The 21044-nt window shown below is 46.2% G+C and overlaps 1 protein-coding gene across 1 annotated transcript; it reads right to left on the bottom strand.

Annotated features, from left to right (window-relative positions):
* Positions 1-11929: 11929 nt before the first annotated feature.
* Positions 11930-13051, bottom strand: LOC109745605 (F-box protein At1g52495-like). The gene has a single exon (XM_020304726.1). It carries the CDS (start codon positions 13049-13051, stop codon positions 11930-11932), a length of 1122 nt encoding a protein of 373 aa, XP_020160315.1.
* Positions 13052-21044: the final 7993 nt, after the last annotated feature.

Raw genomic sequence — 21044 nt, 5'->3', positions numbered from 1 at the left:
GTCACTTAGATGTGCAAAGAGGCAAAGATTAGATATGAAGGGGATCAGCTACTAACACGCAGCTAGTGGCTCGCCCCCGCGTCGCCCCTGTCTCGGGTGACTCGGGCGGCTCTTCAAACCCTAGCCGCCAGGGTCAACACCACCTCCCTCCCTTCCCTCCGCCGCTGCCGGAGGACGCCGCTGGGCTAATGTTGGGGAATGTAGTAATTTCAAAAAAATTCCTACGCACACGCAAGATCATGGTGATGCATAGCAACGAGAGGGGAGAGTGTTGTCCACGTACCCTCGTAGACCGAAAGCGGAAGCGTTATCACAACGCGGTTGATGTAGTCGTACGTCTTCACGATCCGACCGATCAAGTACCGAACGCACGGCACCTCCGAGTTCTACACACGTTCAGCTCGATGACGTCCCTCGAACTCCGATCCAGCCGAGTGTTGAGGGAGAGTTTCGTCAGCACGACGGCGTGGTGACGATGATGATGTTCCACCGACGCAGGGCTTCGCCTAAGCTCCGCAACGGTATTATCGAGGTGTAATATGGTGGAGGGGGGCACCGCACACGGCTAAGAATATCGTATATCAAGTGTGTCCATGGGGTGCCCCCTGCCCCCGTATATAAAGGAGCAAGGAAGGAGGAGGCCGGCCCTAGGAGGGGGCGCACCAAGTGTGGAGTCCTACTAGGACTCCCTAGTCCTAGTAGGATTCCACCTCCCATATGGAATAGGAAAAGAGGAAGGGAAAAAGAGAAGGAAGGAAGGGGGCGCCCCCCTTCCCTAGTCCAATTCGGACCAGACCAAGGGGAGGGGTGCGGCCACCCTTGAGGCCCTTTTCCTTCTTTCCCGTATGGCCCAATAAGGCCCAATACGTATTCCCGTAACTCTCCGGTACTCCGAAAAATACCCGAATCACTCGGAACCTTTCCGAAGTCCGAATATAGTCGTCCAATATATCGATCTTTACGTCTCGGCCATTTCGAGACTCCTCGTCATGTCCCCGATCTCATCCGGGACTCCGAACTCCTTCGGTACATCAAAACTCAATAAAACTGTCATCGTAACGTTAAGCGTGCGGACCCTTCGGGTTCGAGAACTATGTAGACATGACCGAGACACCTCTCCGGTCAATAACCAATAGCGGGACCTGGATGCCCATATTGACTCCCACATATTCTACGAAGATCTTTATCGGTCAGACCGCATAACAACATACGTTGTTCCCTTTGTCACCGGTATGTTACTTGCCCGAGATTCGATCGTCGGTATCTCGATACCTAGTTCAATCTCGTTACCGGCAAGTCTCTTTACTCGTTCCGTAATACATCATCCCGCAACTAACTCATTAGTCACAATGCTTGCAAGGCTTATAGTGATGTGCATTACCGAGTGGGCCCAGAGATACCTCTCCGACAATCAGAGTGACAAATCCTAATCTCGAAATACGCCAACCCAACAAGTACCTTTGGAGACACCTGTAGAGCACCTTTATAATCACCCATTTACGTTGTGACGTTTGGTAGCACACAAAGTGTTCCTCCGGTAAACGGGAGTTGCATAATCTCATAGTCATAGGAACATGTATAAGTCATGAAAAAAGCAATAGCAACATACTAAACGATCGAGTGCTAAGCTAACGGAATGGGTCAAGTCAATCACGTCATTCTCCTAATGAGGTGATCTCGTTAATCAAATGACAACTTATGTCTATGGCTAGGAAACATAACCATCTTTGATTAACGAGCTAGTCAAGTAGAGGCATACTAGTGACACTCTGTTTGTCTATGTATTCACACATGTATTAAGTTTCCGGTTAATACAATTCTAGCATGAATAATAAACATTTATCATGATATAAGGAAATAAATAATAACTTTATTATTGCCTCTAGGGCATATTTCCTTCAGTCTCCCACTTGCACTAGAGTCAATAATCTAGTTCACATCGCCATGTGATTTTAACATCAATAATTCACATCACCATGTGATTAACACCCATAGTTCACATCTCTATGTGACCAACACTCAAAGGGTTTACTAGAGTCAATAATCTAGTTCACATCGCTATGTGATTAACACCCAAAGAGTACTAAGGTGTGATCATGTTTTGATTGTGAGATAATTTTAGTCAACGGGTCTGTCACATTCAGATCTGTAAGTATTTTGCAAATTTCTATGTTTACAATGCTCTGCACGGAGCTACTCTAGCTAATTGCTCCCTCTTTCAATATGTATCTAGACCGAGACTTAGAGTCATCTAGATTTAGTGTCAAAACTTGTATCGACGTAACCCTTTACGACGAACCTTTTGTCACTTCCATAATCGAGAAACATATCCTTATTCCACTAAGCATAATTTTGACCGCTGTCCAGTGATCTACTCCTAGATCATTATTGTACTCCCTTGCCAAAATCAGTGTAGGGCATACAATAGATCTGGTACACAGCATGGCATACTTTATAGAACCTATGGCCAAGGCATAGGGAATGACTTTCATTCTCTTTCTATCTTTTGCCGTGGTCGGGCTTTTAGTCTTACTCAATTTCACACCTTGTAACACAGGCAAGAACTCTTTCTTTGACTGTTCTATTTTTGAACTACTTCAAAATCTTGTTAAGGTATGTACTCATTGAAAAACTTATCAAGCGTCTTCATCTATCTCTATAGATCTTGATGCTCAATATGTAAGCAGCTTCACCGAGGTCTTTCTTTGAAAAACTCCTTTCAAACACTCCTTTATGCTTTGCAGAATAATTCTACATTATTTCCGATCAACAATATGTCATTCACATATACTTATCAGAAATGCTGTAGTGCTCCCACTCACTTTCTTGTAAATACAGGCTTCATTGCAAGTCTGTATAAAACTATATCCTTTGATCAACTTATCAAAGCGTATATTCCAACTCCGAGATGCTTGCACTAGTCCATAGATGGATCGCTGGAGCTTGCATATTTTGTTAGCACCTTTAGGATTGACAAAACCTTCTGGTTGCATCATATACAACTCTTCTTTAATAAATCCATTAAGGAATGCAGTTTTGTTTATCCATTTGCCATATTTCATAAAATGCGGCAATTGCTAAAATGATTCAGACAGACTTAAGCATAGATACGAGTGAGAAACTCTCATCGTAGTCAACACCTTGAACTTGTCAAAAAACCTTTTTGCGACAATTCTAGCTTTGTAGATACTAACACTACTATCAGCGTCCGTCTTCCTCTTGACGATCCATTTATTCTCAATTGCTTGCCGATCATCGGGCAAGTCAACCAAAGTCCACACTTTGTTCTCATACATGGATCTCATCTCAGTTTTCATGGCCTCAAGCCATTTCGCGGAATCTGGGCTCACCATCGCTTCTTCATAGTTCGTAGGTTCGTCATGGTCTAGTAACATAACCTCCAGAACAGGATTACCGTACCACTCTGGTGCGGATCTTACTCTGGTTTACCTACGAGGTTTGGTAGTAACTTGATCTGAAGTTACATGATCATCATCATTAACTTCCTCACTAATTGGTGTAGGAGTCACAGGAACAGATTTCTGTGATGAACTACTTTCCAATAAGGGAGCAGGTACAGTTACCTCATCAAGTTCTACTTTCCTCCCACTCACTTCTTTCGAGAGAAACTCCTTCTCTAGAAAGGATCCATACTTAGCAATGAATGTCTTGCCTTCGGATCTGTGATAGAAGGTGTACCCAACTGTCTCCTTTGGGTATCCTATGAAGACACATTTCTCCGATTTGGGTTTGAGCTTATCAGGATGAAACTTTTTCACATAAGCATCGCAACCCCAAAATTTTAAGAAACGACAACTTTGGTTTCTTGCCAAACCACAGTTCATAAGGCGTCGTCTCAACGGATTTTGATGGTGCCCTATTTAACGTGAATGCAGCTGTCTCTAATGCATAACCCCCAAAACGATTAGTGGTAAATTGGTAAGAGACATCACAGATTGCACTATATCCAATAAAGAACGGTTATGACGTTCGGACACACCATTATGCTGTGGTGTTCCAGGTGGCATGAATTTGTGAAACTATTCCACATTGTTTTAACTAAAGGCCAAACTCGTAACTTAAATACTCTTCTCCACGATCAGATCGTAGAAACTTTATTTTATTGTTACGATGATTTTCTGCTTCACTCTGAAATTATATGAACTTTTCAAATGTTTCAGACTCTTGTTTCATTAAGTAGATATACCCATATCTGCTCAAATCATCTGTGAAGGTCAGAAAATAATGATACCTGCTACGAGCCTCAATATTCATCGGACCACATACATCTGTATGTATGATTTCCAACAAATCTGTTGCTCTCTCCATAGTTTCGGAGAACGGCGTTTTAGTCATCTTGCCCATGAGGCACGGTTCGCAAGCATCAAGTGATTCATAATCAAGTGATTCCAAAATCCCATCAGTATGGAGTTTCTTCATGCGCTTTACACCAATATGACCTAAACGGCAGTGCCACAAATAAGTTGCACTATCATTATTAACTTTGCATCTTTTGGCTTCAATATTATGAATATGTGTATCACTACGATCGAGATCCAACGAACCATTTTCATTGGGTGTGTAACCATATAAGGTTTTATTCATGTAAACAGAACAACAATTATTCTCTAACTTTAAATGAATAACCGTATTGCAATAAACATGATCAAGTCATATTCATGCTCAACGCAAACACCAAATAACACTTATTTAGGTTCAACACTAATCCCGAAAGTATAGGGAGTGTGCGATGATGATTATATCAATCTTGGAATTACTTCCAACACACATTGTCACCTCGCCTTTTACTAGTCTCTGTTTATTCTGCAACTCCTGTTTCGAGTTACTACTCTTTAGCAAATGAAGCAGTATCAAATACCGAGGGGTTGCTATAAACACCAGTAAGTACACATCAATAACATGTATATCCAATATACCTTTGTTCACTTTGCCATCCTTCTTATCCACCAAATACTTGGGGTAGTTCCGCTTCCAGTGACCAGTCCCTTTGCAGTAGAAGCACTTAGTCTCAGGCTTAGGACCAGACTTAGGCTTCTTCACTTGAGCAGCAACTTGCTTGCCGTTCTTTTTGAAGTTCCCCTTCTTCCCTTTGCCCTTTTCTTGAAACTAGTGGTCTCGTCAACCATCAACACTTGATGTTTTTCTTGATTTCTACCTTCGTCGATTTCAGCATCACGAAGAGCTCGGGAATTACTTTCGTCATCCCTTGCATAGTATAGTTCATCACGAAGTTCTACTAACTTGGTGATGGTGACTAGAGAATTCTGTCAATCACTATTTTATCTGGAAGATTAACTCCCACTTGATTCAAGCGATTGTAGTACCCAGACAATCTGAGCACATGCTCACTAGTTGAGCGATTCTCCTCCATCTTTTAGCTATAGAACTTGTTGGAGACTTCATATCTCTCAACTCGGGTATTTGCTTGAAATATTAACTTCAACTCCTGGAACATCTCATATGGTCCATGACGTTCAAAACGTCTTTGAAGTCCCGATTCTAAGCCGTTAAGCATGATGCACTAAACTATCAAGTAGTCATCATATTGAGCTAGCCAAACGTTCATAACGTCTGCATCTGCTCCTGCAATTGGACTGTTACCTAGCGGTGCATCAAGGACATAATTTTTCTGTGCAGCAATGAGGATAATCCTCAGATCACGGGTCCAATCCGCATCTTTGCTACTAACATCTTTCAACATAATTTTTCTCTAGGAACATATCAAAAATAAACACAGGGAAGCAACAACGCGAGCTATTGATCTACAACATAATTTGCAAAATACTATCAGGACTAAGTTCATGATAAATTTAAGTTCAATTAATCATATTACTTAAGAACTCCCACTTAGATAGACATCCCTCTAATCCTCTAAGTGATCACGTGATCCATATCAACTAAACCATGTCCGATCATCACGTGAGATGGAGTAGTTTCAATGGTGAACATCACTATGTTGATCATATCTACTATATGATTCACGCTCGACCTTTCGGTCTCCGTGTTCCAAGGCCATATCTGTTATATGCTAGGCTCGTCAAGTTTAACCTGAGTATTCCGCGTGTGCAACTGTTTTGCACCTGTTGTATTTGAACGTAGAGCCTATCACACCCGATCATCACGTGGTGTCTCAGCACGAAGAACTTTCGCAATGGTGCATACTCAGGGAGAACACTTATACTTTGATAATTTAGTGAAGGATCATCTTATAATGCTACCGTCAAACAAAGCAAGATAAGATGCATAAAGGATTAACATCACATGCAATCAATATAAGTGATATGATATGGCCATCATCATCTTGTGCTTGTGATCTCCATCTCCGAAGCACCGTCATGATCACCATCGTCACCGGCGCGACACCTTGATCTCCATCGTAGCATCGTTGTCGTCTCGTCAATCTTATGCTTCTACGACTATCGCTACCGCTTAGTGATAAAGTAAAGCATTACATGGCGATTGCATTGCATACAATAAAACGACAACCATATGGCTCCTGCCAGTTGCCGATAACTCGGTTACAAAACATGATCATCTCATACAACAAAATTATATCACATCATGTCTTGACCATATCACATCACAACATGCCCTGCAAAAACAAGTTAGACGTCCTCTACTTTGTTGTTGCAAGTTTTACGTGGCTGCTACGGGCTTAGCAAGAACCGTTCTTACCTACGCATCAAAACCACAACGATAGTTTGTCAAGTTGGTGCTGTTTTAACCTTCGCAAGGACCGGGCGTAGCCACACTCGGTTCAACTAAAGTGAGAGAGACAGACACCCGCCAGTCACCTTTAAGCAACGAGTGCTCCGAACGGTTGAACCAGTCTCGCGTAAGCGTACGCGTAATGTCGGTCCGGGCCGCTTCATCTCACAATACCGCTGAACCAAAATATGACATGCTGGTAAGCAGTATGACTTATATCGCCCACAACTCACTTGTGTTCTACTCGTGCATAACATCAACGCATAAAACCAGGCTCGGATGCCACTGTTGGGGAACGTAGTAATTTAAAAAAAAATCCTACGCACACGCAAGATCATGGTGATGCATAGCAACGAGAGGGGAGAGTGTTGTCCACATACCCTCGTAGACCGAAAGCGGAAGCGTTATCACAACGCGGTTGATGTAGTCGTACGTCTTCACGATCCGACCGATCAAGTATCGAACGCACGACACCTCCGAGTTCTACACACGTTCAGCTCGATGACGTCCCTCGAACTCCGATCCAGCCGAGTGTTGAGGGAGAGTTTCGTCAGCACGACGGCGTGGTGACGATGATGATGTTCCACCGACGCAGGGCTTCGCCTAAGCTCCGCAACGGTATTATCGAGGTGTAATATGGTGGAGGGGGGCACCGCACACGGCTAAGAATATCGTATATCAAGTGTGTCCATGGGGTGCCCCCTGCCCCCGTATATAAAGGAGCAAGGGAGGAGGAGGCCGGCCCTAGGAGGGGGCGCACCAAGTGTGGAGTCCTACTAGGACTCCCTAGTCCTAGTAGGATTCCACCTCCCATATGGAATAGGAAAAGAGGAAGGGAAAAAGAGAAGGAAGGAAGGGGGCGCCCCCCTTCCCTAGTCCAATTCGGACCAGACCAAGGGGAGGGGTGCGGCCACCCTTGAGGCCCTTTTCCTTCTTTCCCGTATGGCCCAATAAGGCCCAATACGTATTCCCGTAACTCTCCGGTACTCCGAAAAATACCCGAATCACTCGGAACCTTTCCGAAGTCCGAATATAGTCGTCCAATATATCGATCTTTACGTCTCGGCCATTTCGAGACTCCTCGTCATGTCCCCGATCTCATCCGGGACTCCGAACTCCTTCGGTACATCAAAACTCAATAAAACTGTCATCATAACGTTAAGCGTGCGGACCCTTCGGGTTCGAGAACTATGTAGACATGACCGAGACACCTCTCCGGTCAATAACCAATAGCGGGACCTGGATGCCCATATTGACTCCCACATATTCTACGAAGATCTTTATCGGTCAGACCGCATAACAACATACGCTGTTCCCTTTGTCACCGGTATGTTACTTGCCCGAGATTCGATCGTCGGTATCTCGATACCTAGTTCAATCTCGTTACCGGCAAGTCTCTTTACTCGTTCCATAATACATCATCCCGCAACTAACTCATTAGTCACAATGCTTACAAGGCTTATAGTGATGTGCATTACCGAGTGGGCCCAGAGATACCTCTCCGACAATCGGAGTGACAAATCCTAATCTCGAAATACGCCAACCCAACAAGTACCTTTGGAGACACCTGTAGAGCACCTTTATAATCACCCATTTACGTTGTGACGTTTGGTAGCACACAAAGTGGTCCTCCGGTAAACGGGAGTTGCATAATCTCATAGTCATAGGAACATGTATAAGTCATGAAGAAAGCAATAGCAACATACTAAACGATCGAGTGCTAAGCTAACGGAATGGGTCAAGTCAATCACGTCATTCTCCTAATGAGGTGATCTCGTTAATCAAATGACAACTTATGTCTATGGCTAGGAAACATAACCATCTTTGATTAACGAGCTAGTCAAGTAGAGGCATACTAGTGGCACTCTGTTTGTCTATGTATTCACACATGTATTATGTTTCTGGTTAATACAATTCTAGCATGAATAATAAACATTTATCATGATATAAGGAAATAAATAATAACTTTATTATTGCCTCTAGGGCATATTTCCTTCAGCTAAGCCCGGGGGCCGACGGCGGTGGTGGAGGCTCTTCTCCCTGGATCGCGTCGGAGGGGGTGGGGCGGGACCTTCACACGCGTGACAGCGCAGCGGCGATCTGTTCCATAGTGGTGCGACGGCGTGCTCCGGGTGGAGGCCTTGGGCGGCGGCGTGAAGAGGGCGCCGTGGAGGACAGGGCTGGCTAGATCAAGATCCTGGGGCGGTGGCCCTGGACAACGGCGGCGGGTGAAGCTCGGGCTTCCCGCGGTGGCATGGCGTGGTGCAGTCCATATCCAAGGCGGATCTGCGTCGGTGATCTCGTGGTTTTGCCACGGATTGGTTCCGATCAGAGACGGTGATGAGCATGCGGGATCCATCTCGGCGGCTCTCGCGGTTTGGCGAGGTGGGGTGGGAGTCCTCCTCCAAGGCTCCAGTGGTGGCGCATTCAGGCAGTGGCCGGTGTGCCAGGGCTCCTACGGTGGCACTCCTGTTGCGGTTGGTCGCCGGATCTAGGCGGCTAGATCTGGGGCTTTGAAGGCGGTCGAGACAGTGCACAGGTTGTCGGGTGGATTTCTTGGGACGGATCCGAGTGAAAACTTGGTCTTCGGTCGTTGGCCGGAGCCGGTGATGACGATGCCCTTATCATCGTTTCCTTCATGAAGGCATCATCGAGGTACAAATCCCAAACCCACCCAATACCTCCGGGGGAAACCCTATATCAGTTGATCGGATGACGGCGGTATTCATGTGTCGTTACCCCCTTGGGGGTGGCATTCTTGGAGATGCACTCTGGCTCGAGGGACCAGCGGATGGCTTCTTTGGTGGAGCGGTGTTTCTTTCTACATATTCATGGCGGCGGCTCTTGGCGGCATGGAGCAGCGGAGGCTTGGCGTCAGATGTGTGGTGATGGACACGCGCAGGAGGTCGACGCTGTCTGGCGTCGTGGTGGCGTCGGCAGCAGCTAGACCGTGCAAGGTAGATGTAGCAGTAAAACTCTGAAGATGGATTGGTGGCAGGTGGCTGCGGCGGCCTCATACCCGGCAGGCGTCCTGGTTGAGGAGCACGCTGGACTGGTGGGTGCCCATACCCGGCAGGCGTCCTGGTTGGGACCTCAGGTCTTAGATGTTAGGTTTGGCTGCGAGGTCTGTTTGGTATTAGGCCTAGACTATCAACGCCCCTTCATCAACTAGATAGGAGTAGCGACATATATTGCTTAGATGGTGGCTTTGGTCTTATTGTTGTATGAATTTGTATGGTCTTGTGTTAATAATTAATAAAATGGTTGTATGCATCATCCAGATGCAGAGGACGGGGGTATTCCTCCTTTTCTAAAAAAGAACTTAGATGTGCAATAACTAAAACACATCTAGTTATGCCCTAGACACACTCAAAGATAGAGTTTGGACGACAGATAGACTTGCCCGTAGGGGCTGGCCCAATTGCGGTCTTTGTCAGCTTTGTAATAGAGAACCGAAAACTGCCGCGCACCTCATGTTCAAATGTCGCTACTCGATTGGGATTTGGAATTTGATCCATGATTGGCTGGGGATACAGCCACAAAAGTACCGGTCTTTGTCAACTTTGTAAAGGGGAATCGGAATCTGCCACACACCTCAAGGCAGGACCCATGTTTGACTACGGTGGAGACCATCCACGGCTGCCCTTGCCCTCCCGGGCGCCCTTGCCGTCCTTCTCACGAAAGTACCGGTCGAAGACGCAGTACGGATCGAGCCGGATCTGTTCGTCGTCGAAGCTGTCCTCGCCGTCACTATCTGCCTTCTCATCCTTTGGTGGCAGTCCGGCCATCGCACGGACCACCCGATTCTGCTCTCGGGCGAGGGCGTCTGTGTTCCTCCACTGCGATTTCTTCATAATGCGGGCGCGGATGGCTTCCACTTCTGCCACCGCCCGCGCCGCCGCATCAGCCGCCTCCGCCACTGCCCTTTCCGCCATGATACGGGCCTCGGCGGCCCTTATCCTCTCCTTCCCCCGGCGGGCCGCCCGTTTCCGGTGGGACTCATAGTCTGCCTGACCGGTGATGGGGAAGGAGAGGGTTTCCGGCTGCCGAGACCGCGATGATCCTGCCCTAGAGGACCCGAGCGCTCGTTGAGCCGACGCTATGCAGTCGCGGCGGACAGATCCGTCCGTCGGCCGGGCACTGTCCTGCCGGGAGCGGCGTAGTGCAATGCGGACCGCCATTGCCTCCTCCAACCTGCACGGGATGACACCCCAGTTGACGGATCCGGAGTGGTTGGAGTTAGAATCGCTGCCTGCTATGCCAGAGACGACCGGACCCCGCCGGAGGTGAGCTCGCGTGGCGGCGGGGAGTGGAGTGAAGTGGCTCGGGTTTGTCCGACGAGCGGATGGGGATGGATATATGTGGGGTCGGGTGGGCCAACATGGGTCGGGTCCGACGTGGCGGGCGTGCCCGGGCGCGCTTTTACTTGAGAAAGGGGGACCACCCTCAAAGCCCGGGTTCCCCCATATCCGCCTTATATTTGGGCTAGAGATGAGGGGTGCCGCGTTTGAGACCCGTTTGAGGCGTCTGTTTGAGTTGAAAAATCATGACCGGTCAGTGACCGGGCGGACCGCCCGGGCGTTCGAGGAGGGTTTGGGGCGCCCGGCTGTAGATGCTCTAAGGGATAAAATGTCGACGAAAAAAAGATGAGGGACCAAATGTCTACTTCTCGTGAACTTGAGGGACGAAAAACATACTTTTTTCTATGGATTATGTAAAGTGCTACTGTTTGTTTGCTTCCTTCAAGGTTCAAAATATCTAGTATAAGGTTCATATCGGTTGACTTTGGTATATTGAATACAAGAGAGAGATATCGGACGATGTATAGTTAAACTAAGGGAATTATCAAAATTTGAGCAAAGCCTGTTGATATAATGCTCTTTATTACAAATAAATGTACAATAAAATTATACTCCCTCCATTACATAAGATAGTGCATATAATTATTATTTGTCGGTGTTTCAGATGTCAAGTTTCGTAAACTTTATCCAAATTTATAGAGAAAAAGTATCCACATTTACAATACAAAGTAGAAGCACCATATATATATATATATATATATATATATATATATATATATATATATATATATATATATATATATATATTTTTCACAAGCCATGAACTTATTTATTTATTTATTTGTACAACAAATTGCATGCGCACATGGAACATGAACATGTATTGCTTGTCAAAAACTTCAACAAATACTAGCACATTTTTGCGGCCGCATATAAATACCTAAGGGCTCCAATGTCTTGACGTGAGCAAACGTTCGGTAGTTAAATCTCCAGCCCACACCATTCATCTTAGCGACCAACACTCCCCTATCCCTGTGATTGACCTGCACGATGTTGGACGCAAGCCTTGAGCCGAACGGCGATAATGCGCCTTGCCGCGGGTATGCATACAACAACTGCCCCTCGCACTTCAAAAAGTGTTCGCCGTATGCGAAGTGCGGCCGTGGAATCTCGTGCATGGGACATGCGAGGGTGTACCGGCAGATCCACCTCCCCTCCTTGTTCCGAACCCACGCTTGCATCATCCCCGCCGGGTTGCTGACGATGACTCCCAGCCTCCCGTGCACCTCGGTCAGGCTGTAGTCGTTGTGCCTCGCAGGCAGAAACGGCAGAGATGTGGCGGAGACGGCGATGTGCTCGCTGTCGAGGTCGAAAGAGATGATCCTCGCGGTGCCGCCGCCGTCGGTGACCCAATATGTCACGCCGTCCACACTGACAATGCTGCCGTCGAGGTTGCACCTCTTGTTACCGGGGGCTGGCACCTCTCGCCACGCCTCATCCCCAAGCGTGAGCACGTGCACCGCGTCGCGGACCCGGTTGAAGCTGCACGGGACGTGCACCACCTTGTACCGCCCTGTTGTGGGATGGTACGCGAAGTTGTATTCCCTGTGCCACCTCCTGTCCTCGCCGAATAGTTGGCCGGCGCATGGCGGCCGCCGTGGGACGGGCAGCGTCTCTCTTGTTGCTGGGTTGACCAGGGTGATGTCCCCGCCGTCGTCGCAGAGGCATAGCAGGCCGTTGCACGTGCCGACCAGCTGCTGGCGACCGCTCCACAGCAGGCTATAGCTCCCCGTCGAGGATGACGAGAGGTCGTCGACAACGTAGGCGATGGTGGAGGCGGCGTGCCAAAGGAGGACCGTGGCACGGCTCTGCATCTCCGTGGTGCGCTCGTCGACGACGTCGCGCCATAGCCTGCAGACGAGGCGGGCTCGGCGCCTCGCGCTCGGCGGGAGCCGCAACAGAATCTCCACCAGCACGTCCGTGGGGAAACATGTATCCCCGGGCGATGTTCGTGCTAGCATTATTTGGAATCTTCCGTCGTCGCCGTTCCTTTAATTGGGATTGCAGATACGAGCCCTACTGGGTTTCAACCTCTTTTGTATCCGATAGCTTACTTGGATGTTGATTCGGCTGCCAGGTTTGGATCCGATTTTAGACCGCAATAACTGGCTCTCCTCCTAATAATTAGTACTAGTCCAGATCCACGCGCCCACAAACATGTGTTTCCTAATTTATAGTACACGAGGGCTACACTGCTGCACAGCTTACATGGCAAGAACGGCATACATGTTTTGTTTTGTTTTTGCTGGGAGGCATAACATGTTTTTTTCCTTTCTTTTGAGGAAAAACTTCGGATTTATTCATCAAACATCATGACAGTGCACAAAGTTGAGAACCAATCTAGGATTTCTCTTTCCCTTCCCTATCCCTTGGCGGCTAGGGCAACTCTCCCCTCCAGGGCGTCGCTGGTGAGATCATGAATTCGCCTCCCCTTTGCCTGCCGCTCCGGCGGGCTGTGGCGAGGAGGGGAATCTCGTTGCCTCCGCTTCGGTTAGTAGTTTAGTTTAGGGTTTTTTAGTCCTCATAGATGCGGCGTTCAGGTGAATGGTGACACTTCTTCTTTGAGTTTATCTTTCGGACTTCGATCCTTCTCCAGTTCGTCCATCCGGGCATGGTTGACGGAGCTCCGGCGTAGATTCCTACTGTCTCCATGGGAAGTGAGGTTAGGATTTCTTGTCATGTGATGATATTTGGTGTCAGGTATTTCAGATCTATTTAAGGGTTCAATGACGACGACTGCGGCTTCAGAACGTTGGTCCTTAGAGGCACGTGCATGAAGATTTTCAGGCTATCATCGACAGGGTCAAGCCGACTCCGATAGGGGAGCGACGACATCGGCGCGTCGGCGGCTCATTCTGATGGCCGTAGTTGTCGTTCGGTGGTCTAAGAATCTCAATGTAATTTTTATATTGTTTGAGGTGCTTTGTACTTCCAGTGAACTTTGACAGTACAAAGAACATGAGAAGTAACAAAAATTACATCCATATTCGTAAAGTAACAAAAATTACATCCATATTACAAAAAAAAGCATCGTTGAGCGCCCTTGGTTTTATGACCGAAAGGTTACGGGACACCCCTGATTATTATTTTTGTTGGAGATGGGCTCCTACTAGAGATGAGTTATTCATGAAAAAAAATGATAATCTGTGGGCTTGGGTGCAGAGATGGATTTTCGATAATCTGTATCCTGCAAACCAAGCAAACAAATGAATAGTACCCCAATAAGATTCACTAATCTCTTGTCTTGTATGTACAAGATTCAATTAGTCATATTTATGTATGAATATTTGTAATAGGTTTTTATATCGAAACATTAGTACATCCATTTTCTTTAAAGAAAAACCATTGCTTTTAAATGCATGTGCTTAACACGAAAATGCATGCAGATTCCCGCAAAAACAACATGAAATGTAGATACATGCAGATACTAGACAATGAATTATGTAAAATGGTAATATTAGTTTGTTTCCTTCTATATGCCTTAGATTCAATTGAGGCTACTAAATCCCCCACCCCCAACCATCACAACCCATTGAGGTCGTATCATGACATCATGCCAAATTTCATGTTTTTCAGACTTTAGTCACATTTTTTGGACACGTGATTTCCTTTTTAAATTTGTGTTTAATGGTATGCGGCATCACATACATTTTTGTGCAAGGCATCGCACAAAGTTTTGTTTTCTAAATTGTGTGCGAGATAGGGTACATCACACATATTTTTGCGGAAATATGTTTGTAATGCATCACACACATTTGTGTTTTCTATCCGTGTGCAGTGATGTGCTACATCACACAATTTTTCTAGCAAAAACCGTGTGCTATTTTCTAACTTTGTGTGATATTTTGACATCACATACAATAATTTCCTATCGTTTATGATGTGGAGCTTAATGGCACAATTCTGCACTAATGAGGATAGGATCACACATATGCAAAATAGAGATTATGAAACACACATGAATTTGTACAATTGGGGTTTTGATTCAAAAGAATAAAAAGACACATGAATACCAAAAGGAGCGGTCAAATTAAGATCAAACTATATGCAAAGATAAGGTGAAGTTAATACTATGCTCCTTATGGCTGTATACTTATTCTTTGTGCATAGGAATGTATAAATTCTTTGTTTTTCCCCATCCAAGTAGTAAAACGTGCGCTCGCCAGCGATTCTTGTGCTTTTCATCCCCATCTCCAAAGCACCGGCATGATCTCCATCATCACCGGCATGACACCATGATTTGCATCATCTCCAGGGTGTCGTCATGTAGTTGTCTCCGCCAACTATTGCTAACTCATAGCGATAAAGTAAGCAATTACATGGCGTTTAATGATTGACATGCATGTCATGCAATAATATTAAGAAAACCCTATGGCTCCTGCTGGTTGCCATACTCATCGACATACAAATCGTGAACTATTACAAAACATGATCATCTCATACATCACATATACTAGTAGAATGCCGTGCGTTGCTACAGGCCATAATGAATCAAACAAATAATTAAGGTTGTCTTCAAGGTTGAAACTGATTTCTCCCTCATACTTTCGAGGCTCCAGAAATTCAACCGTTTAGACAGTCCGGGCACCTCCAAATCCAAAATATATGTCGGGGGAAAATGTGGTTTCATGGACTATCCGCCATGTTATCTCCAACACACTGGCCCAATACAACAACCCCACCCCACGATGCACTCTTTCCTTTTCATGCAGGAACCTCCCCTTCCCACTTGGTTTCCAGCCGTAGCAGGACATTTCTCGCTGAAGCACTGTCCTTTAAAACCGGATGAAGCTCACCTCACCTTCTCCATTGGGCCCTCTCTCCTTCACACCGTACTTCCCCATAGACCACCAAGGAGGAGTCCCCCGCCAACCACCCCACTCTCCGCCCTGACCCCCTCCCCATGTGTTTGTGTCGATCTGCCACCGCCATCAAGGGGGAGGAGGCATGCACCGTCCTTGATGCCCGCAAGCGAAGAAGGCAGATCCGATGTTTGCAAAGCAATTGCCACGTTGTAACATACAGTTGAATTTCATGCATTACCACAAAACAAAAATATTATATCCATTGTTGGGCATGGTACTGATATGCCACCGTGTCCACAATTAACTCTTGAAGCAACCAATGAATGCATTTACCCTTCTATCCTAACCAGAAAGTGTACGTTGATGAAAACATCATATGAACCACTCGCTCATGCAATTTGTTGCAAAGCCATCTTTAACGAAATGCAATTTGCCATATTTTCTAAGTAGGGAAACTATTGTGCTCAAACAACCGTAACTAAACATACAACCCTAACCACCATTTTGAGTATTCTTGAGTTCTTGAACTAGCTACGGTGTGTGCGTCGTCCAAAAGATCCCAATCCCCCCTCAGTATGCCTTGGGCCTCGTTTTATAGTCAAAGGGGTCGCCACAGTGGCACACAGGAGGTGGAAAGGTATGTACAGTGTACAAGCTTATCGCCTGTCATTACGGGACAAAACACATTAAATGCGCTCCTTAGGTGTCCTTTTGCTTTATCAGGGACGGTAACGAGGCCCGTCCCGTCCGTCGCTGCTCCGTCTTGCCTTGACACGCGTCTAGGCCAACGAGGTGCGCAGCGCCATGTAGGCTGGCAGGCTGCTGAGTTGGCGTGGTGGTAGGGTCTTCACGAAGATCCCCATGCCACCACGCAGGTGCTTGACTAGTTGGATTAGTATCCACGTACTGCCACATGGGTACTTGCTTTAGTTGGTGGGTTGGCCGCTGAGCTGGGGTGGCAAGGCCTTGCCGCGGTCTCGCGTATATTCCCGGCAAGGGTCTTGCCGGGGCCTTGTAAGCGCCCTCGGCAAGAGTCTTGCCGGGGCCTTGCGGGTATCTTCGGCAAGGTGCCTTGTCGGGGCCTCGTGGGCATCCTCGGCAAGGAGCCTTGCGGTTGTCTTGTCTTCTGGTCCTCATCTAGGATTTGTAGGTTCTCCGTCTTCACAAAGATCTGCATGCCACCATGCAGTCACTTCTCGAGCCTTGGTTCCAACGTTGTCGATGGTGTTGGAACTCTCAGGCTCAAGGGTGGCTGGAACGCTGGCGTTGGGCGAGCTGCCCCGGCAAGGCTCTTGCCGGGGCTGTGTAGGCCGCCCCAGCAAGGGTCTTGCCGGGGGAAAGCCCATCCAGTTGCTCTGTCTTTTGCGCCCTTGGTTGGAGTGCTGCTCTGGTAGCCTTGCACTTCTGCTTCCCTCCTCTGCCCTGCTAAGTGCTGGCAAGGGTCTTGCCGGGGGAAAGCCCATCCAGTTGCTCTGTCTTTTGCGCCCTTGGTTGGAGCGCTGCTCTGGTAGCCTTGCACTTCTGCTTCCCTCCTCTGCCCTGCTAAGTGTGGTCGCAGGCGTGGCTCTGACTGCCCGTGTACAAGTAAAGGGGTACAAAGGAGAGCCCCTACTTTCGTACACCGACAGGAGCAGCTTGTACACTATACATACCTTTTCACCTCCTGTGTGCCACTGTGGCGACGCCTTTGACTATAAAAGGAGGCCCGAGGCATACTGAGGGGGGATTGGGATCTTTTGGATGACGCACACACCGTAGCTAGTTCAAGAGCTCAAGAACACTCAAATATACACCAAAGCAGGACTAGGGTATTACGCATCCTCGCGGCCCGAACCCGGGTAAACGATCCTCGTGCTGGCTTCTAGACCCGCTTTTTGCACAACCCCGCGCCCGCCAACCATAGAAGGGATCCCAGTGGTCCCATAGGTGTTGTTTCCACCGACAACCATCCACATCCACATCTGCCGCATAATATAAGTGGGAGGCTCACATGTGTCCAAATAATTTTTGATGGGACAATGGGCATCCCACATAATCTCACGTTAATGATCGACTCAGATAAACTATTGTACCCCAAAAAATACTGATGGACATTTCAAGTAACCTCCTACACAATCTAGCACCACCAAGCTACCTTGCCCCCCTGCACTTGCCAGCGTCACTCACCCGTTGCCCCTCCTCCAACTACCAATATACCAATATCACCTAGCTCTCGAGCATCCCCTCCACGATTGTGATCGTATCGCCGCCCCAATGTCTGCTCCCTCGAACTCCCTCTCCCCATGTTGCATCTCGACTATATCAAACACTGGATGCCTTTGAAAAATTAACAGCAAAATTATCCTAGCTTCCAGACGACCATGGAGAATCAAATTAGTCACTGGGTTAAATAACATGGTCCTACCTCCCTAGGAGTTGGAACTTAATTTATTTTCTTCGCCACCGTTATATCAAAACTTACAACGTAAGAATCTACTGTTTGTGCAAATAACTAACTAAATTTTCTGTTCGTATAGTTTCCACTCATTTTCACTTTGTCCCGATTCAATGATAAATCATATGGCCAGATGCCCATTAATTATATAGGAAGGTCAATGAAATGCAACATCATCTCTCTTACATCATATACCAGAAAATGGAATTTTCGTATACTATTGAACATGTCAAATAAGCAAAGCAATTGGCTAACAATTGACAAAAACTCAATTGGATAGCCCTTAAGAGCAAAAGAAGTATGAAATATTGCATTCAAAGTCAGGCAAGAGGGCATTCAAAGTCAAGAAATGCCCGTGCGCTGCCACAAAGAAGAACAATTTATAAAGATAATAAGCAATTCGTTAGTGATGTAGTTTAAGACAACAACGTCCAACCAACACCACAATCCAACTTGCTTCCCTAATAAAAAATCATCACACATCACTTTGATTTTATTCATTTAGTCGCCCAACCGGGAAGAAAGAAAATGCCTCCCCCCTCTCATTCTTGTGCAACACTAAGTAATTTGTGCCGCCACCCATGATGCATGTCATATGGACCATAAACGCTTTATATCATGGTTGTGGGAACAAAATCAAATGAAGAATGTGGCTCATCAGTTCCGGTTGTAGAGCCGGAAAAAGGAAGGAAGAGGGATGACTGAAACAAACAAATATTTATGAGAGCATGTGATGTATTACTACGAATTGATAAATCATATTTATGAGAGCTTATTAATAATATACATCAAAAAAAAGTACCAATCATAGCAATGTATAGTTTGGCACGTATCTTCAACTTACCTGCACAATGTACCCGAAAAAACCTTACCTGCTCAATATATAACAATCCCATTTGAAACCATAAAAGTTGCTTCTATGAAGTGAAAATTACCCTCTCAATAGTATATAACAGTCTCACACTCTACGAACTGTAGAAAATTCACCATCATGCAATTAGCATTGCTCAATTATTTGAAAAACACATACACAACAAGAAAAGTGTACAGATGCTAGTATTCAACAGATCTAGCAGTACGGTTCAATTTATTGATGAACTAACACTGAATTTATATATTGCAAAACATTCAAAAGTGAGATGCTGCTCATGAAGAAAAAACTTCAAACAATATCAAGGTAAATTATGTTGGACCTAAGTACATGGGAGTACAGAACTCAGAAGATGCTAGAGTTAATATTACTCCACTCCTGAGTACGAGGATAAAGAGAAGAGACCACATATCTTCATGAGATGTTCTCCATTAAAACAAACAAGTGGAGTGAGTACGACGCAAAACCTATGCGTGGGGGAAGAGCAGCCGGCTTCAAGTGTAACATACTTGGTGATGAACTCAGGTCGTTCAGCGTGGTGGTCCATGATAACCCACAAGTATAGGGGATCACAACAGTTTTCGAGGGTAGAGTATTCAACCCAAATTTATTGATTCGACACAAGGGGAGCCAAAGAATATTCTCAAGTATTAGCAACTGAGTTGTCAATTCAACCAAACCTGGATAACTTAATATCTGCAGCAAAGTATTTAGTAGCAAAGTAGTATGGAAGTAACAGTAATGAAAGCAAAAGTAATATTTTTGGGTTTTGTAGTGATTGTAACAGTAGCAACAGAAAAGTAAATAAGCGAAGAACAATATGTGAAAATCTTGTAGGCATTGGATCGGCGATGGAGAATTATGCCGGATGCGGTTCATCATGTAACTGTTGGAAATATGCCCTAGAGGCAATAATAAAATGGTTATTATTATATTTCCTTGTTCATGATAATTGTCTATTGTTCATGCTATAATTGTATTAACCGGAGACCGTAATACATGTGTGAATACGTAGACCACAATATGTCCCTAGTAAGCCTCTAGTTGACTAGCTCGTTGATCAATAGATGGTTACGGTTTCCTGACCATGGACATTGGATATCGTTGACAACGGGATCACATCATTAGGAGAATGATGTGATGGACAAGACCCAATCCTAAGCATAGCACAAGATCGTGTAGTTCGTCTGCTAAAGCTTTTCTAATGTCAAGTATCATTTCCTTAGACCATGAGATTGTGCAACTCCCGGATACCATAGGAATGCTTTGGGTGTGCCAAACGTCACAACGTAACTGGGTGGCTATAAAGGCACACTACGGGTATCTCCGAAAGTGTCTGTTGGGTTGGCACGAATCGAGACTGGGATTTGTCACTCCGTGTGACGGAGAGGTATCTCTGGGCCCACCCGGTAGGACATCATCATAGTGAGCTCAATGTGACCAAAGAGTTGATCACGTGATGATGTGTTACGGAACGAGTAAAAGTGACTTGCCGGTAACGAGATTGAACAAGGTATTGGGATACCGACGATCGAGTCTTGGGCAAGTAACATACCGATTGACAAAGGGAATTGTATACAGGATTGATTGAATCACCGACATCGTGGTTCATCCGATGAGATCATCGTGGAACATGTGGGAGCCAACATGGGTATCCAGATCCTGCTATTGGTTATTGGCCAGAGAGCTGTCTCGGTCATGTCCGCATGATTCCCGAACCCGTAGGGTCTACACACTTAAGGTTCGGTGACGCTAGAGTTGTTATGGGAATTAGTGTGCAATTATCGAATGTTGTTCGGAGTCCCGGATGAGATCCCGGACGTCACGAGGAGTTCCGGAATGGT

Source organism: Aegilops tauschii, chromosome 5 (assembly GCF_002575655.3).
Source record: "Aegilops tauschii subsp. strangulata cultivar AL8/78 chromosome 5, Aet v6.0, whole genome shotgun sequence".
Classification (NCBI taxonomy): domain Eukaryota; kingdom Viridiplantae; phylum Streptophyta; class Magnoliopsida; order Poales; family Poaceae; genus Aegilops; species Aegilops tauschii.
This window is presented reverse-complemented; position numbering and strand designations above follow the sequence as displayed.